Genomic DNA, 12284 nt, shown 5'->3' with positions numbered 1-12284 from the left:
AATGAGGTCTGCTGAGTCCCCTCTCTTGTCTAGCCTCAGTTTCCCCAAGTGTGAAAGGAAGATGTTGGGCTTCGATGAGTGGTTCCGAGTACTGGCTGACCTACAGATGCTAGAGCTGGGGGTGGGGCCTGGGAATCTATTGTTTTCCTGGGCTCCCTAGGTGACTCTGTCCCACATCGCACATCTGCACACCCGGTCTGCAGCGAGCGTTGCTTGGGAACCATGTGAGGCTGGGCCTCAGAGTGGTTGCTCAGTCCCTGAACATCTCCACTGCCTCAGTTAGAGCTCACGTCTTTTGCCAGTGCTTTGGCTGAATGGTGCATGGGAAGTACCTGGGCCTTATTTTTTTTAACAGCTTTACTGAAATATAGTATACATAATTTATTGGTCAACTTACGTACATATAATTTACCCACTTTAATTGAATGATTTTTAGTAAATGTACAGAGTTATGCAACCATCACCCCAATCCAATTTGACATTTTTCTCACCCCAAAAGGTCCCTTGTGCTTGTTTGCACTCTCCAGGTAGCCGACCAATAGTCTGCTTTCTGCTTCTTCAAATGCCCAGACTTGTGTTCAATTCCCAGCTTCACCATTTCTGGCCCTGTGACCTCATGCCCTGCTCCAAACCTTGGATTTCCCCTCTGTACAGAGGGGCTAATGATACCCTCCTTGTAGGTGCTTGTTTGAATTTCACTAATGTGCACAGAGTGGCTGATGCACAATAGGGGCTGGGATACACGGTACACGGGACATAAGCAGATGCTCCAGCACAATTGTCTCAGTCCTAGCAAACATTTTAAAGCACTCACTCTGTGCCAGGCATGGGGCTAAGCACCTTAAATGCATTATCTATTTTAATCTCCACAACAACTCTGTTAGGTGAGTGTTAATATTTACATTTCATAGCTGAAGAAACTGAGGCACTGAGAAAGGAAGTAAGTTTTGAAGGTCACATGGGTGATGGTTGCCAGGGCTGGGAGGAATCTGTCCCAGCTCCTATCCTCCTTAACACTGTACTACACTTTCCCCCACCCCCATTCCCTGGATGTGAATCATGGAGCAAGGGACGCAGTTCGTGGATCCAGGACAAGGTTTATAGCACATACTTCCGAGGGATAAGACCTGATACAATGGACACAGAATTTAAAAGATGATAGAATACAGAGCATATCATACAACAGACATGATGTGGTGCACGAAGCATGATCCAAGGCGTGAGTGGTGTGGGACGCAGCTACAAGGTAGACACACAGGACCAGGTGTGTGGTGTAGTCGTGGTATATGTGATGCTAGGCAAGGTACACAATATATGATGCAGGGAGGTGGTACCCAGGATGTGGGACTTGAGATATGGCAACTGGGGCAGGCTCCTAGGCCACAGTGGGATGTTTTTCATCTGGGATCCTTCATCATTCAGTGCCTGGGGCCACTGCAAGCAGCAGCAGGAGCCAATTTTCTCCTCCTCACAAAGGCCTGTCTGTTTTTTTTCCTCCTCCTCCCTGTCTCTTTGGATGCCAAAGAGTGGGAGTGTCCCAGAGGTATGGTGGGGCCTGGAGTACCCCCCACCATCCCATCAGCTCATATAGGGTCAAGGCAAGGGGCCAAGTCCACAGCTCAGGAAGGGCCTGCCAGGCCCCCAGATCCTCTCTCTCTGGGGCAGCTGTGAGCGCCAGCGTTGGCTGGGGCCGAGCCGGGTAATTTTCCTCTACTCTCCCTCCGCTCCCCTCCCTGGCTGCCGCTGCTGGCTGTGAGCATGTCTGCATTCTGGGGCTCAGGAGAGAGAGGGAGAGCCTCACTGCTGTTGAGGCCGAGAAGCAGATTGCTAACAGCTGCTGTGGAACGCGGGTGGTGGGGGTGTGGAGATGTGGGAGAGGAGGCCGTGGCTGGCTGCCTGGCTAACATTTCTTGAGTTGTCCTGGCACCTGGCACTCCTTTCCTTATCTTGGCTCATCTGCACAAGAGCCCCAGTAGCCCGAGGAAGAGACTGAGTCTCAGAGAGGCAAAGAGCTTGCCCAAGATCACACAGAGAGGCACAGCCAAGGCTAGACCCCTGGTCTCCTGGAGGGAGGAAATTGAAGTCATATAGAGGCAAGGTTAGATGGCACAGAGGACATTGTTGGCGGGTCGGTGGGTGATGACATCCCAAGGGCATGTGGGCACCAGATCATAGAGCACTGAGCTTAGGAGTCCTGACTTCTTTCTGTCTGCACTGGGGGTGTGGAAGGGTCTTGAGCAGGGAATGATGCATTCTCTGTGGGTAATGGGCTGGGCGGGAGGAGAGTTTAAAGCAGAGTGGAAGCTGGTTCACTGATTCCAGAGAAAAGATGGGGACACTGAACCAGGACAGTGGTTGGGGTTTAGGGGGTGGGAAGTGGGTACAAAGTGGGGAGTGATGGTATTGAGCATGTCTGCTCTCATCTCAGCCCTTAGTTCTGTCCTGGTGGGATGGCTCTGGTTGGACCCTGCCTTCAAGGGTATCCCAGAGGGTTCTAGAAGCCCCCAGAGAGACAGGCACTTGGAGGATGATGGTGACTGAGCAGGTGCCTGCATGGAGGTGAGGCCCAAAGCACACCTGGGGAGGGAAGGCACCACCCATTCCAGAGACCTACTTCATGTCAGGCACTGTGTTTTATGTGCTGGATCTTGTTTAAATCTTCCAGCCGGTTTTGATTCTCTCCTCTGAGCTGGAAAAGGAAGAATAGCATCCCAGTACTATACTGTTTAGTTAAAAAGGGGGAAAAGTACTTTTAAAAGACCTATTAGAATTAAAAGGATTAATAGCAATAAAAATATCTATGGATCTCTGATAATTCTATTGTAGTTAAAAAATTTGAGATAAATTGCAAAGAATCTCTAATTATGCTGTAGTATTTGGAGTCTTTCCTTTTTTAAATAAAATTTATGATATATATTTAAGGTATACGACATGATGTTATGGGATGCACATAGATAGTAAAAAGGTTACTACAGTCAAGCAAATGAACATATCCATCATCTCACGTATTTACCTTTTTTGTGTGTATGTGGCACGAGGAGCTAAAATCTACTCATTCAACATGAATCCCAAATACAGTACAATTTAATTACCTATGTTCCTTGTGTTGTGTATTAGATGTCTAGACTCGTTCATCCTACGTATCTGCTACTCTGCATCCTCTGAGCTATATCTCCCCACTGGAGTTTTTTGGTAACTGATTTTAACTAGTATCAAGTTCTGGCAGGCCTATGATGTAGTCTGACATTGTATACTTCAGGACACTAAAGCTCAGAGAGGTTGAGAACCTTGCCCGGTGTCACCCAACTAGTAAGTGGCAGGGCTGGGATCCAGAGCCTTCGTTCTGGACCTCATTCATTGGGTGGGGTCAGAACAGTCCAAGTTCAGAGAGGAGGAGCCTGTCCTGCTGACAGGGGTGTCATAAGGAGCGATTCATGGAGGGGGTTGGTAGCAAGGCTGGCTTGAGGGCCTCTCCTGAGATGCTTTCCCATCCTGGCAGCAGCCACCACCCTGGGTTTCCGAACTTTGGTTGGAACCCTCGAGCTCTCCCCTGCTTTGGATGCAAAGACACAGAGGTAGAGGTCAAGGGTGGGTATAGGGGCCAGTGAGCTGTATGTGTGTAAGAGCTGGACACATTCTGGTGGGTTGTCTTTGGATGTTATGGTTACTGAGCACCTGCTGTGTGCCAAGCACGGTGCTGGGGGCTCCTTTAATCCTACCAGACACCCCAGTAGGGTAGGCATTGTCACCCCATTTTACAGATGAAGTGCCCCAGGAAGAGCCACTTTCCCAAGTCCCCTGGACATTCATTGCCTGGTATTCCCTTGGTCAGAAGATCGCTCACCCTTCACCCTGCTGCTCATTTTTGTTACCTTGACTTGGCGTGTACTCGTAGATTCTGTTGTCTCACCTCCTCCCTGCAACTGTCCCCGTTTGTCTTGCTCAGGGAGGTCGCCTGCAGGATGCAAACTGACATCCAGACAATGGGCTCATGCTTCCTGCTGGAGTCCAGCACAAAAGAAATCTTGGCTGTAGTTGGCTGTGCAAGGCTTGGGGACAGAGAAGGGCTTCATTTGGAGCCCACAGTGGGAGAAACACAGCTCCATTATTTGATGTCCTGTGTCATTGTCCTCATCAGGATGGGGATTGGCCTGGGGAGCCTCCACCATCCTTGGTGGATGAACTTGATCCCCCGGCATGCAGGAGGGCACCTTGGCCAGATGCACAAACACCATTTACCTTTTGCTGATTTCTTTTAGCATCTCTGAGTCCCAGGGCCTTAGAGATGGGCTGGTTCGCTGTCACCTGAGTCCTCCTGGCTGGGTGACCACTGGGCAGCTCATTATCTCTCAGGAAGAGGAGAAGGAAACCAGCATTTTCTTTTCCACTTTTTTTTTAATTGTGGTAAAATACACATAACATAAAATTTACCATCTTAACCATTTTTAAGTATACAGTTCCATGGTATTAAATGCATTCAAAATGCTGTGCAGCCCTCACCACCATGCACCTCCATAACTCTTTTCATTTTGCAAAACTGAGACTCTGTACCCATTAAACAACAACCCCTTATTCCCTCCTCCCCAAGCCCCTGGCAACCACCATTCTACTTTCCATCTCTATGAATTTAACTACTCTCAGTACCTCATGTAAGTGCAATCGTACAGTATTTGTGTTTTTGTGACTGGCTTATTTCACTTAGCATAATGTCCTCAAGTTTCATCTGTGTGGTAGCATATTGCAGAATTCCCCTTCTTTTTTAAAGCTGAGTAATATTCTATCGTACGGATGTACCCCATTTTGTTTATCCATTTATTTGTTGATGGACACATGGGTTGCTCCCACGTTTTAGCTACTGTGAATAATGCTTCTGTGAACAGGGCTATACAAATATTTCTTCGAGACCCTGCCTTTGGAAACTAGCATTTTTCAACAGCTATTTTTAAAATTAATTTTTAATTGAAACGTATTGATTGTACATATTTATGGGTTAGAGTTATATTGCAATACATGTATACAATGCATAATGATCAAATTAGGGTAATTAGCAAATTCGTTATCGTGAAAAATTATCGTTTCTTTGTGATGAGAACATTTAAGCTCTTTTCTTCTAGCCATTTGAGAACACAATAAATTATCATTAGTTGTAGATGCCTAGCACTCCTGTTCACCACTAGAACTTATTTTTCCTATCTTGCTGTAATTTTGTGTGCATTAACCAACCTCTCCCTATCTTTCCCCCACATCCCCTTCCCAGCCTCTAGTAACCACTGAACAACTCTTTTATGCAAGGCGTGGTCCTAGGATCTTTCACATTTATGGTCTCATTTAATCCTCTCAACTTGCCTTCAAGAAAGGCATTTTTACCTCTACTTTACGCATAAGGAAACTGAGTCTCAGAGAGAGAGAACCTTACCCCAGTCCCCCATCCAACAACAGCAGCTTCCTCTATACGTGCTGGCTCTCTACCAAGCACTGTGCTAAGCCTCAAAAGTATTTTGCCTTATTAAATTCTCATGACTGCCCTAGGAAGAAGGTGTTAGAATCCTCATTTTACAGATGAGGACATTGAGGCACAGAGAGCCAAAGCGACTTGCTCAAAGCCACACAGCCAGTAAGTGGTAGGTCAGGGACTTGAACCCGGACTTTTCTGGTGGGGGTTCTTTCCACAATCACACACAGAGGCTGCTCCCTTTGTTTTTCTCCCTCTTGGAAAGTCCTTGTTCTGTGGAGCAGGAAGCTGTCTTTGGTGGCCTCTCAGGCTCATCTGTACTCTGGCTGGGATTTCATAGACCCTGCCTTCCCCAGCAGATGTGCCAACAGAGACTGTGTCCCTTCAAAGTCTTCTGCTGACTCCACAGTCACAGTGTCTGTAGTCTCTGTCCCACTGCTGATTTGTGTTTGTGCCTGGGGTCCCCCAGGGTAGGTTGCGGGATGCTGGGGGGGCTGGGACACAGTCGTTTGCAGCTCTCTGCAGCCCCAGCTGGTCTGCCATGCCTCCCAGGGAAGAGGAGATAGACAGCTGAAGTGGGTGGGCCCTAGCAAGAAGGGCCCAGAGCTCATACCCATGGCCAAATTTGTCTGCTTCGAGGGCATGGGGTCAGGAAGTAGCGGGGCCAGGCCCATCCAAATATCCTGTCCTGGCTCTTAGCAGTAGGTGGGTTTGGCTCTGGAAGCTGGGAAAGGGCCAGTGGCCTTGGTCCCTGGGATAGCTGACCTGAAGGGGGTTTTGGCCAAACCCCACTGGCCATCTCCTCAACAGCTGTCCACACCTGGGATGGACTTGGCCAAGGCAGAGGCCCAGTTGGCCCTGCTGCATCATTGAGACTCAGGCCTCTTCTCTGGCCTGGTTATTGAGAGACATGACTTCTAAATCTGCTCTGCCAGGCATTTGCTTTGTGACTCTGAGAAGTCACCCTCTTGCTCTTCGTGTCATTGTCTATGAAAGTGAGGATGGACTAATGAACATTGCTGCTAATACATCCTACTCTGTGCAGCGTGCCTCAATAGTCTTGTTCTGGTTCCTCCAACAGTCCCGCAACTGGACATCATTGTCCCTAATTACAGATGAGTGGCCTGAGGCTCAGGGAGGGAAAGTAACCTGCTCCAGGTCACACAGACTAGACTTGAATTCACGTGTCACTGTGAAATCTGTAACCTTTCCCCTGCATGACCACAATGCTCTCACTTGGACACATGTGGAACGTAGGTCTCTATGCAAAGAAACCAGACTGTTCATGAACAAGAGTGCTAACTTTGGGGGAGCTGCTGTTGCGTGTTGGGTCTTGGGCTGCCTTACAACTGTGTGAGTTAGGTACCATTCTTCCCATTTTATAGATGAGGAAACTGAGGCCTTGATCACAGGAACTGATTGTGCCAGATTCTTTTTTTTTTTTTTTTTGGTCTTTTTTGTGACCGGTAGGGATCGCAACCCTTGGCTTGGCGTGGCCCACACCGCGCTCAGCCAGTGAGCGCTCTGGCCATCCCTATATAGGATCCGAACCCGCGGTGGAGCGCTGCTGCGCTCCCAGCGCTGCACTCTCCCAAGTGAGCCACGGGGTCGGCCCGTGCCAGATTCTAAAACCTGTGTTCTTTCTAGTCCACAGGGCTCCCAGAACTTGTCCAGGCCCTGTCCAGTTTCACTGGGTTTCATAACTGGCTTCTCTGTTTACTGGCCATTGTTCCAATTAGCAAAATCCCAGGCCAGTGGGGCGGGTGGTCCCAAGAGGACCCAGAGAATAGCAGTGAGCCAAAAAGCAAATAAGCTCCGAGAGAGGGCTTCTCATGAGTGGCTGGCTGCCTGGAAAATCAAGCACAACAATGTTTGGGGTGAAAAGAAAAGAACAGGGTGTTGTACTCCAGGCCCAGCCAAAGCCTTTTGTACACTGTGGCCCAGAGTGGAGGGTAAGGGTGTGGCCACCTCCTCTGGTTTCTGGTAGCTGCTCTGGGAGGCCCACAGAGATACAGAGACTAGCCTAAGGTCACAGGGAAGAAGGTACCAGAGCTGGTTGTGGGGGTCTTGACTAGAGGGGACGGAGGGGTCTGCCAGAGAGATGTGGGCTGTACAGCCCCATCCTGTGGCAGATACTGAGAAGCTGCCTACTGTGTATGTGCTGCTGGGCAGGACCCAGGAACAGCCAAGACCAGAAGTCAAGGGCATCTGAGGTGTAGAGAAGGGCAGGGACTAGGATGTGCCCACATAGCAAGTTGGTGGCAACCTGGGCTGCCTCCAAGTTAGAGAAGCCATGCCAGACCTGAGTGCCATGTGGCACAGAGTGTAGGGGTCACTGTCTGTCCTCTACACAGTGGCCACAGCCTGAGGATCTTCTGAGGACAAGCCTTTGTCCTGGCACTTCCATCAGGTATGCAGAGGGCTAGAGGACTTTCCAGTGCCACCTGCTGCCTTGGCCTGGGAGGTGTGGTGGGGACATCTGCCTCAGGGACTCCTGGCTGCTGGGCGTGGCATGGGCTTGACTGGTTTAGCGACTGCATCGTTTTTCGTGGAAAGGCCACGGTTGCACTCTGCCCGGGCCAGGTGGTGCAGGAGCTCCTGCTTGATCTCCCCAGACAGGGTGTGGGCTCTGGACCACCAGACTTGTATTTGAATCTCAGCAACTCCTCTTTCCAGCTGAGTGACTCTTAAGGAAGTGACTGATCTGCCTTGAGACTCAGTTTCCCTGGCTGGGCCCAGAAGTGAGGTAGCATGCTGCTATCAGTGACTGCAGTGACTCCTTCCTCAAGTCAGGGTCCCAGGACTATCTGACTGAGAAGGGCCCGTAGAGGTGACCTGGTCCAATGCCCCCATTTTACAGATGGGAACCCGGACGCTCAGCAACTTGTAGGTTCTTGATATGGTTGCATAGGCAGTATTCTGGAGTGCTAGGGCTAGGAAAGAGGCTGAGAGTCAGAACATCGGGGCCTACCCTGTATTTTGCCTATGGAGATGCTGAGGCCTGGAGAGAGATAATGACTTGCCCAAAGTCACCCAGGAAGTCAGTGGCAGAGCCAGCCCTAGCACTGGGGCCTCTTCCTTTCCACACAGGGGTCTTTCTCTTGTATCCAAATTCCCCCATTCCCCTGAATTCGTATATCCTCTTCCAGTCAAGGAGCAGAGTAAGACAGCGTTGTCCTCATCATAGTCCACACATGTCGATGCCCTGTAGTGAGGGTTTCCAGGCTCTGGGATCCCAGAAGGCAGGGGCCAGGCCTGCTCACAAGCTCTCCAGTGCCAAGGTCCCAGGCTCCAGGGCTGTATGGCAGGCAAAGCTGCAGGGTCTTTGTGATTATTAACCTGTGACCAGTGACTCTGGGGTGGTGGTCAGTGACCTCTGGGGCCAAGGCCAAGCCACAACAACCCTCTGTTAGTTAATCACCCTTTGGGCAGGTTGGGGCCACACTGCTCCAGAAAGGGCTGCTGAGCTGGGCTAGCTGCTGGCTCAGGTTCACTCTGGGGCCTAGGAGGACAAGGAAATTTCTTCACTATACTTGTTTGGATTTTGCAAATTATTGAATGAACAGGCATCACGTTAAGTATATTTTAAAAGGTATCGTCTCTGGATTAGTGTTTTATTTTAAAAACCAATCAAACACCAAAACTATATTGGGTACATGTTTGTAAAGTTTAAAACCTTACAGCAATGCTGTTAAAGAATTTTTAGCCAGTATATCGAGGTATAGCTTATATACCATAACAATTCACCCACTGTTAAGTGTACAGTTCTATGATTTTTAGATTTGATCATTTGTATAATCATCACCATAATCCAGCGTTAGAACATTTCTGTCACCCTAAAAAGTTCCTTCGTGCCAATTGCAGTGATCTGGGAACCTCCTACAGCCTCAGGCAGACACAGCAATGTTTGAGAGTGAGTCTTCTCCCTCATCCCTTTTGACCAAACTGCCTTAACAGTTGGTGTTTACCCTCTTTGCTTTTTAGGGGTATATGCAAAAACATACACCCTTGTAAAAAAGGAGGAGTGTATCCATTCTATAGTTATTGTTGTGAGATTTGCTCTCTGCACATGGACATCTCTCTGTGCTTACTGAGTGCCTACTGTGTGCCAGGCACAATGAGATCTAGGTCATTCTTTTTTCACAGCTGCATAGTGGTCCATTGTATGCTCACTCCATAATTTATTTAGCCAAAGACATTTGGGCCCCTTCCAGTTTTCTTCAGACAATTCTTCAGTGAACATCCTTGCATGTATATTTTTGTGTTTGTCAGTAAGTAATTCTGTAGGAAATGGAACTGTTGTGGCATTGTGTGTTTTGAATTTGGACAGTCAAATTGCTATCCAGAGAGGTGAAACCGGTTTACACTTCCATCAAGAGCATATGAGAGCTCTGGGGTTTTTATCATCCTCCCAATGGCTGCGGGGAGAGGTGAGCTTTCTGAATTTAGGCCAGGGCTCGCCCACTGCAGGCTCAGCTGGCCCAGGCCTGGACTTACAAGGACATAGACCCCTGAGAACTCAGGCATCCCTCTGGGGCTCCCCACAGACACTGGGATAAAATTCAGACTTTAGTGTGGCACACAGGCCTCTGTGACACCCACCACCCTCTCTAGCCTAACCTCCTCTTGCTCCTGTGTTTGTGAATGGACAACCCCTCATTATTCATTTATTCATGGGCTGTGGCTTTATGTCTGCCTGCCCTCTGCCTTTGCTGTTCCCTCCCCTGGAATGCTTTTTCTTCTCAATCTCTAGCCTCCCTGTTCTTCAAGGCCCAGGTCACAAGTCCCTTTCCCCATGAAGCCTTCTTATACTCCCGCCAGTCTGAACTGTCTTCTGTCTGTGTTCCTGTCGCCTTTTCTCTGACCCACATTCCCCCTTAAGTGGGAGGAAGTGGTATGTGGGAGAGGGCAAACTTCAGCCTGATTAGATAGAGCCTGGGCTCCAGGGGGGGCTGGGATGGGTGACTACAGCTTGTGGGGAGGGGACAGAGAAGTTCCCATAGACCTAGCTGCAGTCCAGGCTATTGTCATACACATGGACTGATTTAATTTTCAGCAACTACTATACCCATTGAGTAGATGAGGAGACTGAAACATCGAAAATAAAAAGTAACTTAAGCACAGTGGAGGTGGGAATCAAACCCAGGTCTCTGACTTCCCAATTCTCCTTTCTGTCCTTTTATCAGGCTGCAAGGGGAAGGGGGGATCTGGGATGCAAAGAGAACTTAGATGTAGACAAGGGTCCAGCAGAGTGGAGGGAGGTGGGAAAATGGCCAGGTGAGTCTGAATAGCACTTCTAACCCAATGACTGGATGCCTCTAGTGGGAGGGTGGAGGGATGGGAAGCGAGCCTGGGAGTGCACAGGAGACTCAAATCCTGTCTTCCCCAGGGGGGGTCAATAGATAATGCCTAAAATGGAAAAATACTTCAAGAAGCAAGGAGGGCTTTTTACTTAGAGATATGAAGGTAAACCCTGACTGAATTATCAGCTAAAGGAGATAGAAGGGTTGCCCTGGGGAGAGGTAAATGGGATTGAGAGCGAACAAGGTTGTACACACATATGACTTTCTGGTCTGATCAAAATCAAACTTTTAAAAAACAAAAAATGTTTTAAAAGGAGGAAAGAAAAGCCCTCATAAGTAAAGGAGAACCAGCAGTCCCAGGAGCTGAGAGTTGTGCTCGGCTCCTCTCTGTCTTGCTGGGCTCAGTGCCCAGTGAAGCGGTGGTACTTGTACTGCTGCCAGAGCTGGTGGCATCCAGGCCCTTATGCGAGGGTTCGGCCCAGACCCGGTACTGCCCGAGTTCAAATCCTAACAGTACCGCTTACAAGTTGTATACAAGTTGCTTAACCACTCTGCGCTCAGTTTTCCCCTCTGTGCTCAGTTTTCCCCTCTGTAAAATGGGCTGTCGAGAGTACCCATTCTGAAAAGGATGTTCTGATTTGTCAGTTAGTGGAAAGCATTCAAACAATGTCAGTTCGTGCTGGTATTTTTTGCTGGAGATGTTAGTGCGGAGAGGAGAGGGGCCTTGCGTGGGTCACACTCGGCTCAGCTGGGCTCCCCACGGTTCGCGCGTGTGCGCATTTAGCGTGCACCAAGTTAGCGCCTGTTGTATGTCAGGGCCTGTGCTGCGTTTCCGCCCCGGTGCTGGGGTCCAGGGGCGGCCGCGCCCAGTCGGGAGGGTCCGGGTGGGAACCCAGATGTCTCGTGTCCAAGATCCGGGACTGATCCCCGCCCCCGCCCCCGCCCCCGGGCCCGCGGGGGCCCCCGGGCCCCTCCCGGCGGGGCGGTCCCCAGCTTGGGCGGGCTGGGCAGGCTGGGCAGGCAGCTACTTAAGGTCGGCGACCCTGGGCCGCGGCCGCCGACTGGGTCCTCTGCCGCCGTCTCCGGCCATGGCTCCGCTCCGCTCCGCGCCCGCGCTGCTCGGCGCGCTGGTCCTGGCGCTGTGCGCGCTGTCGCCGCCGGCCCGTGCAGCCACCGCGTCGCGGGGGACAAGCCAGGCTCAGGCGCCCCAGGGGCGGGTGTCCGAGGAGCGGGTGAGTGCCCGGGGGGCCCCGGGGCTCCCGGAGTAATTCTCTATTGTAAGTTCTTGCAGATACAGCGCTAGGAAAAGGGGAGTAATTCAGGTCTAGAATGGAAAAACTGTTTTGTTGCTTTGTAAGTATCTCTGGCTGCTTCTGGGGCTCGCGTTGGGGTGGGAGCCTCGGGGGGCCCTGGCTGTCGTTTCCCTGCCCGAGAGGCTAACCTGACCTTGGCCGGATTTCCTTCTCCCACCCCCTTAGGGATTTCTTACCCATCTCTGCCGCCTGATTTCTCTCGTTACTCGTCTAATC

The 12284-nt window shown here is 50.2% G+C and overlaps 1 protein-coding gene across 4 annotated transcripts in view; it reads left to right on the top strand.

The window, feature by feature from the left end:
- Positions 1-12284, top strand: part of GSN (gelsolin) — a 56365-nt gene that overhangs the window by 16472 nt on the left and 27609 nt on the right. The window contains exon 1 of one of the 4 annotated variants that reach the window (XM_063081824.1): positions 11809-11987. The exons of 2 other annotated variants lie outside the window; for them this stretch is intronic. In XM_063081824.1, coding sequence (XP_062937894.1) covers positions 11844-11987 — 144 coding nt within the window. In that variant the 5' untranslated portion in view covers positions 11809-11843. Of the gene's footprint in view, positions 1-11808; positions 11988-12043; positions 12109-12284 lie in introns of those variants that run through there. One more of the 4 variants, XM_063081826.1, reaches the window with a different exon arrangement.

Source organism: Cynocephalus volans, chromosome 17, assembly GCF_027409185.1.
Source record: "Cynocephalus volans isolate mCynVol1 chromosome 17, mCynVol1.pri, whole genome shotgun sequence".
NCBI classification, from domain to species: domain Eukaryota; kingdom Metazoa; phylum Chordata; class Mammalia; order Dermoptera; family Cynocephalidae; genus Cynocephalus; species Cynocephalus volans.
Note: the sequence above shows the minus strand (reverse complement) of the source record. Positions and strands in the feature narration are given on the sequence as shown.